Source organism: Diadema setosum, chromosome 15, assembly GCF_964275005.1.
Source record: "Diadema setosum chromosome 15, eeDiaSeto1, whole genome shotgun sequence".
NCBI classification, from domain to species: Eukaryota; Metazoa; Echinodermata; class Echinoidea; order Diadematoida; family Diadematidae; genus Diadema; species Diadema setosum.
The window spans coordinates 23,047,819-23,065,666 of NC_092699.1; the positions used below are offsets into that span (position 1 = coordinate 23,047,819).

General features: G+C 39.8%; 1 protein-coding gene across 1 annotated transcript in view; it reads right to left on the reverse strand.

The window, feature by feature from the left end:
• Positions 1–4,620: 4,620 nt before the first annotated feature.
• Positions 4,621–17,848, reverse strand: part of LOC140239331 (condensin complex subunit 1-like) — a 34,622-nt gene continuing 21,394 nt past the window's right edge. The window contains exons 21-31 of the mRNA XM_072319207.1: positions 17,596–17,765; positions 16,835–16,946; positions 15,338–15,513; positions 14,646–14,749; positions 13,528–13,705; positions 11,745–11,839; positions 9,740–9,820; positions 8,904–9,087; positions 8,156–8,291; positions 6,990–7,258; positions 4,621–6,290 (exon numbers count right to left, since the gene is read on the reverse strand). Of these exons, the coding sequence (XP_072175308.1) occupies positions 6,141–6,290; positions 6,990–7,258; positions 8,156–8,291; positions 8,904–9,087; positions 9,740–9,820; positions 11,745–11,839; positions 13,528–13,705; positions 14,646–14,749; positions 15,338–15,513; positions 16,835–16,946; positions 17,596–17,765 (1,655 nt within the window). The 3' untranslated portion in view covers positions 4,621–6,140. The remainder of the gene's footprint in view (positions 6,291–6,989; positions 7,259–8,155; positions 8,292–8,903; positions 9,088–9,739; positions 9,821–11,744; positions 11,840–13,527; positions 13,706–14,645; positions 14,750–15,337; positions 15,514–16,834; positions 16,947–17,595; positions 17,766–17,848) is intronic.

Here is a 17,848-nt window from a genome sequence, read left to right on the forward strand (position 1 = left end):
ACCAGGCGAAAAAAAAAAAAAACATGTGCGGAGCTCCAAACTATCAAAAAACATAAAAAACATAGGGGCAATTAACTTACTTTCCTGACCTACATTTTGAGACTCATCTACTGTTCCGATGCTCTCCCCATTTGTTTGGTCGACTCTTTGTTTTGATGTATCTGCTGTGTGATAAGGTGTATTATTGTGATCAGCAGATCTTAATCACGATGTCATTCAAGGCTATAATCAGCTAATACTGAAAAGATAGGTAAGAATCGACTCTTCTTACTCGGAGCGAGACTTGGGAATAGGCAAAACCATCGAGAGTTAAGGGCTTAAATAGACTTTTTCATGTATCATAGAAACTGCCACTCCAGAGCTAGGGTATAAAGTTTCCCTCTGTCCTGCTGATTTGCTTTCTCGACGAGCGGTCGTCGTGAAGTGTCTGTCTTCTGGCGCCGGAGTTCATGGTGAGCTATTTCAGAGCTGATGGCGTCCTTTGGAATTTCGTGGCTGACTCAACATGATTCCAAGGAAAGTATACTATTTCACTAAAAGACTGAAGTATTGCGCTTGCTGATATTTATTTTGCGCTACTACAGTGGGAAGAAATTGAGGTCAAGGCTGCAGTTACCATGATGTGCAGCCAAGCCATGGAAGCTCTTTCGGGCCATAATGTTTTCATTAATATACAAGACGGGTCGTGGCTATGCTGCGAGTTATGCGAGTTACACTTTAACGTTACCTCAACGTATGATTAACAGAAATTCAAAAGTTTTTTATATTCTGTCAACATCCCAGAGACTTTTGTTGCATTTACTCAGTGTACTTTTTTTTTTCTCTCTCTCCCCCCCCCCCCCCCCTCTCTCTCTCTCTCTCTTTCCTCTCTCTTCCGGCATGACAGCGACTAGTGTAGGGATTTGTTCAGGGTGTTTGTTTCGGGTTGTTTAGGTTTAACATGTCTTAGTTTCGGTTTTTTCCCTCCACTTTTTATGTAAACCAGTCAATCAATCATATAATTTGTTGTATATTACGTGGCGGGCGGGGTGGGGGGGGGGGATGCACCCTACTAGCACTGCTTTTCAGCATTCCTCTCCATTTCCAGCGTTTCCGTATACTTACAATATTGTGTAAACTTATCCTTTATTTTGTATTATGATGAAATTTATGTATTCAATTTCTGTAAAATATTTATATGTTTCTGTTGGAAATGGCAAAATAAATGAATGAAAATACTTTCACACTATACCCGAGGAAGGACTACGGGGATTTCCCACCTGCGCCCCCCCCCCCCCGGAAAACACAAATAGGATACACAATCACGCTTTTCCGTTTTTTATTGCATCATGCTTCTACCTTCTTTCGTAGGATCCAGACAATATTTTGATTCATGGTGACAATTTAATGCTCAGAGCCAGCGTCAAAGGTATACTACCTGCATGGCAGAACTTTTCGTAATGTGCCAGTATTTTACCACTGATATCAATGTCACTGATACTCTTAATCATTGTTGTGTCAGTTACGTGTTAACACGGGTCAAGTGATTCTATGTGGGCAAGTTGCCTGTCGTCAACAACGTGGAGCGGACTTACAGTGAATAATGTGCATTTTGATGTACAGTATGCCCCCCCCCCCCCCCCCCGTGAGCACTGATCCAAATTAAATGGGGTTTCGAGAAGATGTTATATAGGTAACAAGTTATAGTTTCATACCATAAATTAACATCTAGATGGTTTGATTATTTTGAAGGTTATCAATACGAAAAGTCCAATTGTATTTTTTTTTTTAATGGCGGGGGGCATCTTCTTACAGAAATCTTTCGCTTCGGAGCAGCTTCATGATGCACATGTATTTTCGATTTGTTTTCGAGAGTCCCACACGATAGACATGTTTGTGCATCGACAATAAAGGGACACCTCACTATAATTGAGGTGGAAGTAGGTCATGTATCCTTGAGCCTTTGTTGTTGATATATTCCTGCATCCGTTGCTACATTCGATGTGTGATCATCTAATATTCATGCCTCATACCGGGAAAAGAAAAGAGAGAGAGGGAGAGAGGGAGGAGGGGGCAGGTTGAGGGGAGAGATAGAAAGCGAGGGGCAGCAGCGTTGGGATTGATCTATCTTTCGATAACTTCTACTGACAAACACCATTGAAGAAACGTAAAGGTAATCATACAGAGCAAGATTATGATACATTGTAGGTCTACTGTTTGTTGAAGTAGAAGAACGTGGGACCCACTTCGCAGGATAAAATACTGACTCCTGCGCGCCTCTTTCTATATCAAAGGCCCTGATTAAAGAGAAACGTGGTTCTCATCTGTATAAGCCGTTATTTTCGCGTACAGATATTTGCGCGAATGACGAGGTCATAGACATTTTCGCGAGATGTTGTTTTCGCGAATCGACGCCGACGCATACGTTAATGCTCTATTAACAAAGCGCATGGAGACAATTTCGCGTGTTGTTAAATTCGCGATCCAACTGCAATTCGCGAAATTCGCGAAAATTAAACCCTCGCGAAAATAACAGCTTATACAGTATACAGTATATGCCTGCAGAACTGTTGAATTTTGCTCTAAACTGTATACCGTATGCATAAGATATGTGTGAAATAACGCTGTGATAACACGATTTCAGTTGGGGAACGACGAAAATGCAAAATATTACCCCAACAAAAGGTTTCAGAGCATGTCCGATCGTGGTTGCTACGTAAATCTTTATAACCGATTATCGATAATCAACAAATCGGGCCACGGCAGTATCCACCGATCTTCCGCGCTAGACATGCTAACTATAGAGTGAATCGTATGAGGGGAAAATACGATTACAAGGGCAGGATCAATCATCACGTAACGTTGTATTATATAGAAGTCTAATGGGAGAGCGTTTTAGGAAAAGTCGTATGCATACGATCGAAATCATATTACACTTTTGATCTCAAAATACTAGTACTCCAAAACAAATCATACGTCTTGGGAAATGGCGTTAGCCAGACAAGTACCTAGGAAGACTTTTTCGACGTCTAAGCAAATTCCAAATGGTGGAAGATGAATTTTGAGCCCTTCTGAGAGCTATGCCTTAGCTTTAAGTTGGGCGTATGTGTGTTTGATATATACATGTAGATTACTAGTAAGTGAGGCAGAATGCATCAAAGATTATTTACTACATGTATAAAAGTAATTCAAATGGAATGTCTATAAGTGTATCGGCATACCCCAGAAACGGGTCTTGTCTGATTGTTGAGAGCTTTAATTATAAGTTCATATCAGAGGCGTATGCACATGTAAGTGAGGAATTACTTATACTGTAATGTTCACTATTAAAGCTTGACTTTCTTCGCTTAAATCTCCCTAACTCTTAGGCAATGACAAACACCTATAACGAGCAATTTTGCCGATATACACTTTATACCATGTACAGTGTATACTAGTACATTGTATCCTGTTGTGCATGTCACCAGGGGCTACTCCTATTATGTGGGCATGTGTGTGGGGGCGGGCAAGCCCAGTCGGGGAAGGATCTATATTCCGTTTCCTCGAACTACATGCAAGTATATGTCTTGTGTTTACACTACTGTGCGCAGCAAACATGGCGGAGGGGACCTGGTCTTTGAACATGCAGACCATTATTCAATATTTACACAAAGAAACGAGATGGAGTGTGTAGATCACCACGGAGTAAAGTGACAATGCAAATATATTTTACTCTCGCCAAACAGAACTAATAGAGACGTGACTTCGACCGAGCTGAATCGCATCCCTTCTCCAAAGCTAGCTGTTTTCAGTTGGCTACGCCGAGTTCGGTGCTCATCATTCTGTCAAGAACGCGCGCACATTGGTAATCGTAAACACGCTGCTGAAGAACATTCGGCTCCACAGACGTAGTGCCTAACAGCGTATAGATGAAACATGGGAAGAGGGTAAAAACTGGCAGGAAAGAGCCTCTAAAAAAAGAATATAAATCATTAATAACTTCTTCAGCACAACCAATTCTGATTACTGTATCATATTCACATAGGAATTCTTCTTAAATACGGTAAACCTACTCGGTGCTTTTAATGAAGTTACGAAACTGCATTCCGATACTAACAATCCATTCCTACAACTCTTCTCATGAAAGAAACGGGTACATCGCAGTGCACATTTGTTATTAGATGGTCTGCAATGAAGAAATTAAAATTTTGACACTGCGATCATAAAATTACATTGTATTCAAAGAGAATCAGGGCACAACTCACTGTACACACAAACAAAATGGCAAAGCAGTAACATACAGTCAACACTCTCAACACACGCACACTAATTTGTATGCGCACTAAGAATACACATTGCAATGCCTGACACAGAGGCTCAAAGACACACACACACACACGCACGCACACACATGCACACTCATGCCCACACACACGTACATACACACGATCTTTGCACACACACACACGCGCACAAACAGTATGTCCTGGACACTTTCAACGAAGATAAACACATATCTACTGCTGATGTGAAACTACCAAAGTGACTGATGTAACGCCTAATTTGCAATTGAACGGTTCAAAATTACAGTTGAAAATAAGAGAAACTTTACGACACTGAATTCAACTTCTTACAAACAAAACAAACAAAATTCAAGACTGCAGGGCATTGGTGCATGGATATACTTTTATTAGCTGCACTACACTGTCACCATAAAAATATTTACACTGAACTTCACAAGATTCACTTTCAACACGTTTCTAGATTTCCTATGTCATAAGGATTAATAATAATAGAAAACTTGAAAGTGGGATATTTGTTCTATTCCTTTCTTTTTGGCGATACTAAAGCCATTGAGGACAGGCTGATTTTGCTACAACACGCATTTCCTATAAACACTTGCCTGAGCATACTTGGGACCCATCTTCCAATGGGTTATTAAAAGTTCATGTACAGAAATCTGTGAGATGAAACATAGCCATAGGCTCCACTGTGTACAGTGTACAATGTATTCCAACTGACCCCCCAAAAGTAGAAAAAGTCAAATACATGTAGTGAGCTACAATTCAGCTGCTCACTCTTCCCCCACCACACAATGCCAGCTCTAACATTCTTACACATAATCCTAAACAGCTGATAAGGAATATAAAAAAACAGAATTCATATTTACAATTGACATTCACTTGATCATTCAGCAATCTGCAAAATCCATCAGATATACAATACATATACCAGCATGGGTATGAAAGTCTTCAACTTTTAGTTCATTGCAATCTCCATAGCAAATCCTGTCCAATACAATATGTTGGACACAGATTTCAGGTACAGCACATTGTTTTGATAATACAGCTGTACTCTCATTGACTACAAGTGCAAGGAAATGAGATAATTATATAGTGTGCAACTCGTTTGAGCATTAGCATTTGACTATATAATTGGCAAGTCTCAAAAACTTAACAAGACTCCATTCAATATCAATTCAATGCAATTGAAAAACTGTTCATCTCATTGAATAGCTCTGGCAGACTTTCTGAGAAGCATCACATCACTTGTATTGTAAAGTCGTCTTTTTGAATGGTCTTTTGGGTGGGTGACTCCATATTTTTCCCCCCCAGAATATACACATGCAATTTATTTTTAATCAATTGTAGACATGAACATTATGCCATTTTTCTTTTGGTACGTTATTCAAATGCACACCAAATTTCAATTATTGCATTGTTCATTCTGCTGAAAAATGAAAATAAAGTTTGATTTGAATTGAATTGAATTGAATTGACACAAAACGACAGACTTTATGTGGACATGTTATTTTTGGTTTGTAAGAATGCATGCTGATCATGGGCTGAAATTCAAAGGAACATTGCAGGGGTGCGATTAAGAAGAATTTAAAGGTGGACATGAGAGTCTAAGCTTGTCTGTGAAATATACAATTTAAAGTGCTCCGTCTGCAATTAACCACATGATTCTCCATGTACAATGTTCACTGTGAGGGAGCTTTTGTCTTCCAAACTCAGAGTGCTTATTCACAGTGCAAAGTCTTTTTTTTTAGAATACAACATATGATATACAGTTCCACATTTAGAATTAAAAAATCATGACAATCCAGAGACATGAAGCGATAATTTTACACGAAATTTTACATAGGAGAGTATGACAAAATAGGGCATGGCCACGGAGCTTCAAGTTTCAAGCTCCGAGGGTTGCTGCTGCTGCTGTTTACGTCTTCTACCCGGCGTTTTGGCGCTGGGTTTGGCGGATCTCTTGCTGCTGGATCTCCCGGGATTCACATTCTCATTGTTCTCGTCATTAGACTCTGCCTCAAGTTTCACCTGCATGCACAGACAGTGAGAATGGAGCAAGAATGGAGTTAGAATGGAGTAAGAATGGAGTAAGAATATAGTGAGAATGGAGCAAAAATGGAGTGAGAATGGAGTGAAAATTCAGCGAGAATGGAGTTAGAATGGGCGAGAATGGAACGAAACTTGAGTGAGAATGGAGCGAGAATGGAGCAAGAATGGAGAATGGAACAAGAATGGAGCGAGAATGGAACAAAAATGGAGTGAGAATGGAGAATGGAGAGAGAATGGAGCAAGAATGGAGTGAGAATGGAGTGAGAATGGAACAAGAATGGAACGAGCATGGATCCAGAATGAAGCGATAATAGATTAGGAATGGATTGAGAATGGAGTGAGAATGGTGCAAAAATGGAAATTTAAAAAAAAATGTGATTGATGCGAAGGTAAGTGTACTGTCAGTTTCTGGTGGAAAGTGAGAAGATTATGATAATTTAAAAAGTAATTTATAGGGCTTGCCCCCCTGTTTCAAACTGCTACATCGTATCTTAAATCCCATGTTAATAGTCACTCCATAAATGCAGTGTTTGCAACTTTTTAAACAAATGCAATGGAGATGGGTCTGATCAAACACCCTTGCTACATGAGGTTGCTTCTTCCAATATGTAATTCACCCATTCCAATTCAAACTGTGTTATGATTTCTGTTATTTCTTCGCATCAAGACTGCACCAACCTTTGGCTTGGGAGGTGGGGCAAACACGTCATCACTGTCCTCGTCGCTGGAGAAAGGGATGGGAAGGGGGACCTTCTTGCGCCCCTTCCTGCTGATACGAGGTGCAGAACCTGGGTCTGGTAGAGAGGCGTTGAGGCTGGACTTGTGTCTACCAGCAGCTCTGTCATCGTCATCGAGGTCGTTGTCCTCATCGTTTTCGCTGTCGCGATTGAGGTCTTTCTCTTTGAGAGCCCTGGCAGGGGTCTGCCCCTTCTTGCCACGTTTCCTAGCTGTGGTATCAAGACACGCCACACAGTTTATCAGTCTCAAGACATTTCTTACACCAATTGGACTAAACAAAGGAGCAAAAACAGAATTTGAGAAATACTGTATGGACAACAAAAATATGTCATCTACCTCTTCTTTTTTCCCCTCTCTAAAAATTTTCTTTTGAAAGTTTAGCTTACTAAGATACACAGATAAACTGGCCACTCTTTGCATCTGTTCAACAGATAACAAATATACAGGGGACAACACCCAAACATACTCCTATCAGAGTAAAAATGGGGAGGATTGAGCAACTAATCATATTAACAATCATCAATCAAATGTACATAGAGTCACGGTAACTTGGCAAACCAATGCACTTGTAGTTTGTTTACCAAAGGAATGATCTGCCATAGAACAAAGGAAACGGGATCTAAATCTACAGCACTAATCAATGTCTTTTGTGCCGTCATTCCATGAGAAACATTCCAATCATTAAGAGCATGTCTTGTAAATGGATGCTCGATTTAAAAAAAAAACAAAAACAAACAAAACACAACAACATTGTATAAAATACAGTTATGAACATAAATACGAAGTGTTTAAATTATCTTCTCTACAAATCCAGGATGAACATATTCCAACAAAGAAACTAGGAATGTTTTCAACAACTTCAGCACTTGATTTTACACAATAAATTAGTCACAAGGGCTGGTATCTGAACTAAGCTGTGGCCCATAACAGCAACAAAGAACAGAGCACAAAACCAAACCAAACTAAATTGATCCAAATCAAAATATAAATACCCCCAATAGAAGACTAAATCTGTGCAACAATCTGCGCTTTATGGTTATGCCAATTAAACAGCGGCACTCCCAAATGGTGGATTCCTCTTGATTCAATGGTGTCATCAAACTTACGTCCTGGTGTACGAGTGTTTTTGGAGAGAGCAGCAGCAGCGGAGGAGGCCTTGGTAGCCTTTTCAACGGTGGCGTTTTCATCCACTCCCTTGGTGTGAAACTCGGCCATCTTCTGTTCATAGTCCTCAACCAGCACCTGGGGATAGGGGTGACAGATTGACTCATCTATAATCCACGAAGTTTACTACTTCTCTATCTCTCATTCTGTTCCTATGGTTTGATTTTATTTATTTCTGCATGGTGCAAGTAAATGCAATATCAAGCATGACAGTTAAGCCATAGAAAAATGATAAACAATTTTCTACGATGAAAAAAATGCATCTGGCAAGCAAAATATTAAGCAGGAGAAACCCCAGTACACAAATTCAGTACACAAAGTTAAAATCTAACAATACATCTTCAACACAAGAAAACGCGCTCAACTATTACCAGAAGAAAGTATGTACTCTAATGTGATGTTGATAAATAATTACAAAAAAAAAGAAGAATATGATATCATTAACAGGTGGGACTAATATTTACATTTGTGCCCCAACCGTATGACTGCTACAACAAGCTAGGCACTACTCGTAATGATTGAACTTTTTGTTATGTGTGTATGTTTACCTTTAGCTGAAACATGACCGTGTGCATATGAATGAACCTAAATGTGATTTCTGGAGACTCATATCTTTTCAGCCCACCGTTTGTTGTGTCTTAGACATCCTTCTGGCACTCAAACAAAAAAGATCATCTCCATCGGTCTCACCTTGGTCTCCTGCTTGACAGTCTTCTTGGCCTTGGAGATGATGGTGGTGAAGTAGCCGTAGACTTCTTGGTCGGCCACCTTGTCTGCATAGCAGGCCACGTTCTCCTGTAGCTTGCGGAATCCCTTGTCGTTGAAATTCAGCAGCGACAGGCAGAAGGCCAGCTCCCGGACCTGGCATTCCGACCTGAGGGTCAAAGGTGAATTGTAAAAATTGTGATACACTTTGTTTTGTTTGATCCTTTGTGGTCAAACTTCCAGATCAGCTTTCATCACCTACTATGTAGTCTGGTGAGCTGAAATATTTTGCCTATGACTGCAGATGGAAAACAAGCTTCTGTATAGAGGCACTGACTAAATTTGTGTAAGAGGCAGTGGTCTTGTGACAACTTATGTACAAATTGGCAAATGATCCATCAGTGTTTCAAAATGCTTACAGCTGGATGATAGGAGTATTTTACTCAAAATCTGAAAATGAGATTGATGATGTCAATGAATAATTGATAAATCATAAGTCTTGTGCTGTGTGTTGGTCAAAATCTATATCATGACTTAAATCTAAGTTACCATCAAACAACCTGTGTTTGATATTTACAAAGGAGGTTTACATCCATGATCGGAACTGATGTAAAACTGTTTTAGATTTGAAGAGCTGTTGCAGAACAGATCATAAATCTTGCCTTGAACTACTCTGCATATTACGTCCCATCAAGGAATTATTATAGAAGTGATGAACACTTGGTCTCACACAGACAGTACAATGTTGAGTTAGCTACGCAGCTAACATTCCAATGCACATATAGACTTTGAATTATATGGATTTGGCACACTCCTCATACCTGGTGGCCCTGAAACGGTGACACAGTTTCTCCACCAGAGACTCTGCTTGCTTGTCTTTCTGGATGAAGGCCAGGAGGTACCTTGTGATTAATAGCAACGATAAGGAGAAAAAGACCATAAATGGAGATTGCACGGGTGTGAATGGTTCGTAGAGGGAAACCCTGTATAACAAGTTCACTTACAAAGAGGAGATGCTTTAAACAAGGTGAATTTGGTAGTCCCGATTTTCCATTCCTGCATTAGTCTGGTCTTCTCTTTGGTAAGTTTACTATGAGGTACCGGTTATAACTAGTCCTGGTGACTTTGTTATAAAAGGGTTTCCCTGTATTACATTCCTGGAAAAAGTTCCTATGAGTTTAAGGAGTATTTTTAATTGATATCTACTGTCTCTCAAGAGTGCATGACTTTCAGCAATCATTTTACAACAAATTTAAAAATGTACTGAAGGGTTTAGTATGGATATCTTCTGGCTACATAACAGGAGACGATGAAGAAACAGAAGCGAGTTAAAGGCGCATAGTCCCGGTGGGTTAGAGGGCGCTATAGGATGATACTGCCAATCACTGTTAGCATGATACAAAGATTGCTGAAATTGAACTGTCATCAAGAGTAAAGCGCGTAGGTGTTCCTAGGTAACATTGCCTTCGTTGTCTTCTCTGCACGTCACGCAGTCTGTAGTGATGCCAGGAAGCGTGCTTATGTGCTTCTTAGTATGACATCACAAAAGAAGTTTGCTAAAGCTGCCATCCCCCCAGCCGAATCATGAGCTGAACTGTGATCGGACTTCTGACTATAGTGGATGGGACTTCTTCGGACTCGGGGGAAAGCGCTAAAGAGGAGTCGATAGCGTCGGTCTCTATAGGAAACTTGCGCCATGCGCCCGTGTACGCATTTAACTAAACCACCGGGACCATGTGCCTTTAAGATAAAAGAAATTTATTGTATTGTGGAGCTTTCAGGAGGGCAGCATAAAGAGAGTTCTTTTCAGAACAAAAGCAAACAATATCTGGAACATGTAGACATGAAAGTACAAAGTGGTCCTGTTCATTATGATAGTTTTGCTGTGGTACAGGGATCTTGATAATCATCAACTAACCCGCAATCCAAAATATCTTTAATTTTAGTTTTAGAAGGCAGCAAAAGTCTCATGGCATACATCATAAACTGTAATCTTCATTCCCATTTAATTTTTTGACCCTCTTTCCGTTCAGTCTTTAACCAACTGGGCTATTTGAGACCAAGTTTTTAAGGGGGGGGGGGGGGGGAGATCTCTGCTGCCGATCGCGTGATTGCCGCAAAATTTTGCCTGAAGATAGAGCCAGATGTCAACTACAAGATTACATGGTCATATACAATAGAAAAATATTGGCTTTCAATATTTAGTAAATTAATCATTTTCACCTATAACTCCATTAAAAAGACTGAAGGATCGCTAAATTTTTGTGTCAGAGTTCCTCAAGACACATCAAACAATTTTCTTGTAAAAAAATAGCACAGTTCCTTTTGTTTCTATTGTTTTGTTAATTTCTTATGTATTTTATTGTTTTTTCAACCTCTTGTTTTCTATTGTTTTTTGGCCAAAATTTGTTGCAGGCACTTTTTCAAGCTTATCCACATTAGAATTGATTAATTTCAATGATTTAAAGTTGAAATAATCTAATTTATATCAATAAAAAAAACAAACAAACACAATTTGCATTGGATTTGCACACGATATCATGAATTTGAGTTGTTTTCGGGTTGACATGCATATGCAAAACATTACGTAACTTCAGAACAGTTTACCCCGACGTCGCAAATTTGGTCTCAAAATATGCGGGAGACTTCAATGAAAATAGTCATGAAACGACGCGGCAAAATCTTTGCGCATTGCGGAATAATGGCGCAAAATGTCGAGGGGGGGTCAATTTGACCCCCCTCCCAGTTGGAATAGGGTTAAACTAACAAATTTTCCAAATGGCAACAAGACTCGAGTGTCAAGTTTGAGGAGTTGAAGGGACTCACTTGAGGATGGTTTTGAACTGGTCCTCTGGCAGGTTGAGCTCAGGGTCTGATAGTCGACTGATGACATCAGGCAGAATGTTGTACACAGCATTGCCCTGATGGTGGTAGGGTAAGAAAGATACATTATGTATGAAACCAGACTAATATATGACAAGGCAAGGCAGAATATTGTACACAGCAATGGCCAGGAGATGGAAGAATGAGAAAGATGTACAAAAATGTATATACCAAACTCTTATGTATTTTCTGAGGGTCTCTTACGTTTTTGAAATTTGTTACAAATATGTTCTGTTTATGCATGGTATATAATTTTCCCTGTTTATTTAATGGCAATGAAAAAAAAAAAGTTGAAAGTTGAAACTAATACACCACAAGGTATCATGGGTCAAATAGTGACATCTGATACATTTTGCCTACTTTCTGTGGATTCAAGTAATGTACTCCTTTAAATTCTAAATCTATGATATCTCCTCTTTATCGAAAGCAAAACAGACTGTTACAGGAAAAACAAAATTAGCAGCAAATCTCAAAACATCAAAAATATCTATGGATATATATTACGATGGAAGTGTCATTACTAGATATAGAAATCACCCAAATTTATACAGTCACTCTTTGAAATGTGAAATTATGAGTGAAGCTCTTAGTGTTTGGCAGTTGGAAATTGAAGTTCTTTAACCCTATTCTAACTGGGGGGGTCAAATTGACCCCTCCTCGACATTTCGCGCCACGATTCCGCAACGCGCAAAGATTTTGCCGCGTCGTGTCGTGACTTTTTTCATTGAAGTCTCCCGCATATTTTGAGACCAAATTTGTGACGTCCGGGTACACCGTTCTGAAGTTACGCAATGTTTTGCATATGCATGTCAACCTGAAAACGGCTCAAATTCATGATTTTGTGTGCAAATCCAATGCAAATTGTGTTTTTTTGTTTGATATGAATTAGATTATTTCAACTTTTAACCACTGAAATTACTCAATTCTGATATAGATAAGCTTGAAAAAGTGCCTGCAACAAATTTTGGCAAAAAAAAACAATAGAAAACAAAAGGTCGAAAAAACAATAAAATACATAAGAAATTAACAAAACAATAAAAAACAAAAGAAACTGAATTTGATTGCACTATTTTTTTACAAGAAAATTGTTTGATGTGTCTTGAGGAACTCTGACACAAAAATTTAGCAATCCTTCAATCTTTTTAATGGAGTTATAGGTGAAAATATGATTTCATACGTAAATTTGCATAATTAATATTTATTAAAAAATACAAAATCAAATTTTTCTATTGTATGACCATAAAATCTTGTAGTTGACATCCGGCTCTATGTTCAGGCAAAATTTTGCGGCGATCGCGCGATCGGCAGCCGAGATCTGAAGGAATTGACCCCCCCCCCCCCCTCCAGTAAAAACTTGGTCTCAAATAGCCCAGTTAGAATAGGGTTAAAAATTACAGTTCAACAGTCTTTTCCTTACAGTATCCTTCTATTGTTGTAAAAAACAAAAACAAAAACCTATGATTTCTCTAGTGACAAGTTTTGCACATCAAGTGAATATTGTTGTAAACTTGTGCAATATGCCATGACTTTATACAGAATGCTGTGCTCTTGAGGGCTTTTACCTTTGATGAAAGTTAACATTGATATTTTGAAATTAGCAGATTCTGGTGAGAAGGGTGTTGACAGCTTTACATTTCATCTCCCATAGAGCTAAGCTTGATTCTCCAGGTAGAGACAGATCATGACGACGATGAAACAAATTCAGTAGTCGTCGTCAACCACTCACCTTCTGCGAGAGCTCGAAGAAGAAGAGCTTGGCGAGGCTGGCGATGCGCGGTTCCTGGTCCACAATGCACGTCGCCATCTCGCTGATCTGACCCTTAACCTTGACCATGTCATTCAGGATGAGGTGGGTGAGCACCATCAGGGTGTTCTTGCGGACGTGGGCCGAGGGGTCGCGGAGTCTGGTGGTGACAAGCAGTGGGGGGTGACATGAGCTCCTCAACTTCAATATTCATGTAATACCAAGTCATGTATCTGGCAATTAGGTCCCATTGATTTTCTTGCTCCACTGAGAAGCAAAGAAGTTGGCCAAAGCAAGTCACATGACACAGATGATGGATGGCAGAAAACGGAACGAGCAAAATGTTCCAACTGAAGGGCTTTATATCCTAGTGAGGGAGGTTATCCAATAGCTTAGTGGTATTTGACTTTACCCATATATAATATACGTCTATTGCAAAACACTGATGTTCTTAGATGACAAAAACAGGCCTAGCAATAACAATAAAGTGCTCATCTGCTAATTGGACTCTATCATGAATCTGTCACTGTCCTATCATTGCGCATCAAGCTGACAATGTGGGGTCAATTTGGGAAAATCATCTACTCACTTCACATTTGCTGCACTTCTCCTACCAATGTCAATGAAAAACACTTCTTTCCCCTGCCCATGAGCTCCAAAATATGTGTGTCCAAAAAGAACAAAAGCTTTTAAAGGAAAGCCATCCGTCATGGTACTTCATGGAGAAAGTAAAAAGGGTACAGTATTCCTGGTTGCGTGGTAGCACCCTAACAGCTACAGGACTGCTGTGATTTGCACTGTTTAACATTTCATATCATTGATCATTTACAACGCGACAATGATATTGGATACTGTAAAACAAAGAACGTTTGCGACGCGTGCATTTAAGTTTTGTGAATTTCAAATGCACAGGAAAAGTTCTTGTCCATACTCTATGGATCATTGAATGCCAGTGACAATATGCGAAAATTTCATCCTGCGAAAAAGGCCGTCTGCTCCAATTCCCGAAAATTTCATGCCGGGAAAGTATCTTGCTTTACGATGTTAGATAGATAGGGTATCATGGCCACATTTTACGTCATCTTCGGTCCTCTACTCACCTGGCATACATGTTTGGTGTCCATGGCTCAATGAGGTTAGGGAAGCGGAAGGTGAGATCACCGATGGCAATGATGGTGTTGGCACGGATGATTGGCTCTGGAGCCTGCAGATGTGACAGAAAATGCAGTAATGTGATGACCCTCATAATGTGAGATATAAGGTTTTTCTATAAAGAGGTTGCTCTTTGCTGGCATTTGACCTGGACATACATATTAGTACTTGATACACATTTACCTTCTCATTCTCTAGCCCCTCTGCTTCCCCCCCCCCTTTTTTTTTTTTTTTCTTTTAAATAGAATTAATGTCATGATACTAAAACCAGCAGTTAAGCATACATCTCATCAAATGGTCATTCAACATGCCATGCTTGGTCAAGAAATCAAAGTGATCTCATCAAAGTTATACAAAGCAGCTTCTTTGTGTTCTTAGGAAGATTTTGAACCTACTGCCATCACCAGTGGCACACCATGTCCAGATATACATTGGTCATGGTGGCAATATTGGTGTAACACTGAGAAACATACTCCTAGTACTAGGACTCATGTTACCAATGCCAGGCATCAGGCAAAGAGAAAGTTCAAGCAATACAATTCATCAATCATTCAACATCACATTTCAAGAGTTTTTGGCAGTATAGCCAACATCATCACAGCACATAAAGTTATCAATATCTGATCATTTTCTTTTTTACCTTTTCCAGAACGGTAAAGAGCAGCTGGAGGTGTGCCTCACAGAACTCCGCACTGACCAGCATGAACTTTGCCAGGGCCAGGCTGGCAGCGGCCCGCAGCTCTGGGCTGGAATACTTGCTGGGGTTGCTGCAGATCAGCACAATCAGCGGCTTCAGGGCTCCAAGCAGGTTGGGCCCTGGGAATCAACAACCAGATGATCATAAGGTCTACGCTACTCTCAATCTATTAATGCCTATTTAGACTGGTCATTTCACTTCTTGATCTGGATCTTTGACGGGAGGTGATCTCAAGGATTATAAATAAATAGTACTACAACGAAAAAATAAACTAGAAATGTCGCTACGGCGACTGGTGTATGCCTCCGCCATAATACATGGTTCTCCTTATAGGTCTATAGTACAATGTCTTGACAATGTGTGATGACAGTTTCACACAACTGGCAAAATATTAAAATGACAGGTTTGCCACAAATGTGCTAAATGTTCACTTTCCTAGAACTAGGTTCAATTGGATGAATGATTAAAACGTCAGAGTGCAGGTATTTGGGGGAACTGATGATTTTCACTTGACTTTTGACCCTTTTACAAGTTTATGCATTGAGTATTTTTCAAGGTATTGAGAAAAAGTATAATTTCAGTATCAAATGGTAAAATAGTATTATCGAAACCTGACCTTTGACCCCACAGTTCCAAAGAGAATCACTGTTAGGTAGAACATGCATAAATATGTAAGTTTCATAAAGAAAACATAAAGAAAATTCTACAAAAATCCATTTTTCATGAAAATTACAAATTCCATCAACTTGATATTGACATATGTTAAGGTTAGCAATTATTCCCCCTGCTTTCTGAAAGCGGTTGGTCCATTGCTCTTTCATAATTCTAGAAAAGTGAATTTTTGTTGAATTTCCTTTATATTTTCTTTGTATTGTTGTCCACTCATACGTCATATCCTCTAGTAGTCTCCTCATCCAGCGGTTCCAACACCAAAACTTTAAAAATTCATAACTTTTGCATCGATCGTCCAATTTTCCTCAAACTTTCACTGATGTGTTCTACAAATGTTGCTGCTTTCACTCAATCCACATTGCTCTTTGGGTTTACATTCCCTTTAAATACTACATTATCAGGAATGGACATTTTGTGTGTGTGCGTGTGTGTGTGTGTGTGTGTGTGTGTGTGTGTGTGTGTGTGGGTGTGTGTGTGTGCATGTGTGATGCATGGGAGTGTTTGGGAGACATGGTGTTACTGTATTGTATTTCCAACAGATCATAATAATTTTGCTACCGGGGTCACGAATATGGCTGCCATGCTCCATAGCAACACCTCCTATCAGCAGCTAATGTAAGTGGACTCTGAGTAATTATTTTTTATTTACATCCTTCGTCTGCTATAGCATGCTCAGACACAAGGTGCATGCTAATCGGGGTGAATACGACGTAACCTTATTGGTTCCCATGATAGCCACTGCCTGTGACCAATTTTGGCAATTGTTACCTGTGACAATGCTGGAGTCACAGATGCGCTTGATGAACTCGCCCTCCGCGTCCTCAGCCGACGCTCCAGCCAGCCCCATCTCATCTTCAATGTTGGTGTTGTCGCCCTCACTCTGTGAAAACAGGTCAAGAGTCAAGAAGTGGTAGTTACAAAAACCCATGAAATTAAAACAACAAGATATCTTATTGTCAAACAAAGATGGCTAAAAAAAAAAGAAGACACAAGACATCACTGACAGCATGAAAGACAGAGACTGCTGGAAAGAGCTTATCAATGGATCTTGGGATTTCTTCTCAACTGGATCAATTGAGTGAAGATATAGGAATGGAAAAAGCAGAACATGGCGAAAATGGGACAACACTGAGAGAGAGAGAGAGATAAAGTACACTCCAATTTCAAGTCCTCGGGATCGACAAATTTCTTTCATTACATCGAAATTTCTTTATAGCCAAACAGCATAATAATGTGGTAAGATATAAAGATGATAAATGTGGGACTTGAATTTGATTTCGTTGTTACAAAGATTTTGTAATAACCATGTTCATGATAACGGGCATGCACTGTAGAAGGACTAAAAACCACATAGAGGTGACAGCCATTATAACGAAGCCCTCAGGACTGGCAGTTTTCTTTCGCTACATGGAAATTTTGTCATAGCCAAACAAATAGAGTATACAAAGATATTTTAATAAATTTGGAACGAAAATCTGTCATAACCATGATCGTTACAGTGTGGGTGCGCTGTATCATAAAATCATTACCTTTGCCTTCTCTTTCTTGGCAGCTTCCTTCTTGCCCTCTTGGATGTTGCGTCTCCGCTTCAGCTCACATTGGACCATGACATCAAGGTGGATCAGCTGCTGCAGGGCCACCTGCCCAGAGATGGCCATCAGGTGGCACAGCAGGCCGGACGGACAGCCGCTGCTGGCTCCTGGGGCGGCATGAAACAAGTATCAAAGTTGGGTCTCAACTTTGGTCTAACTCACATTAACAGAAACATTCAAATCCAAATTG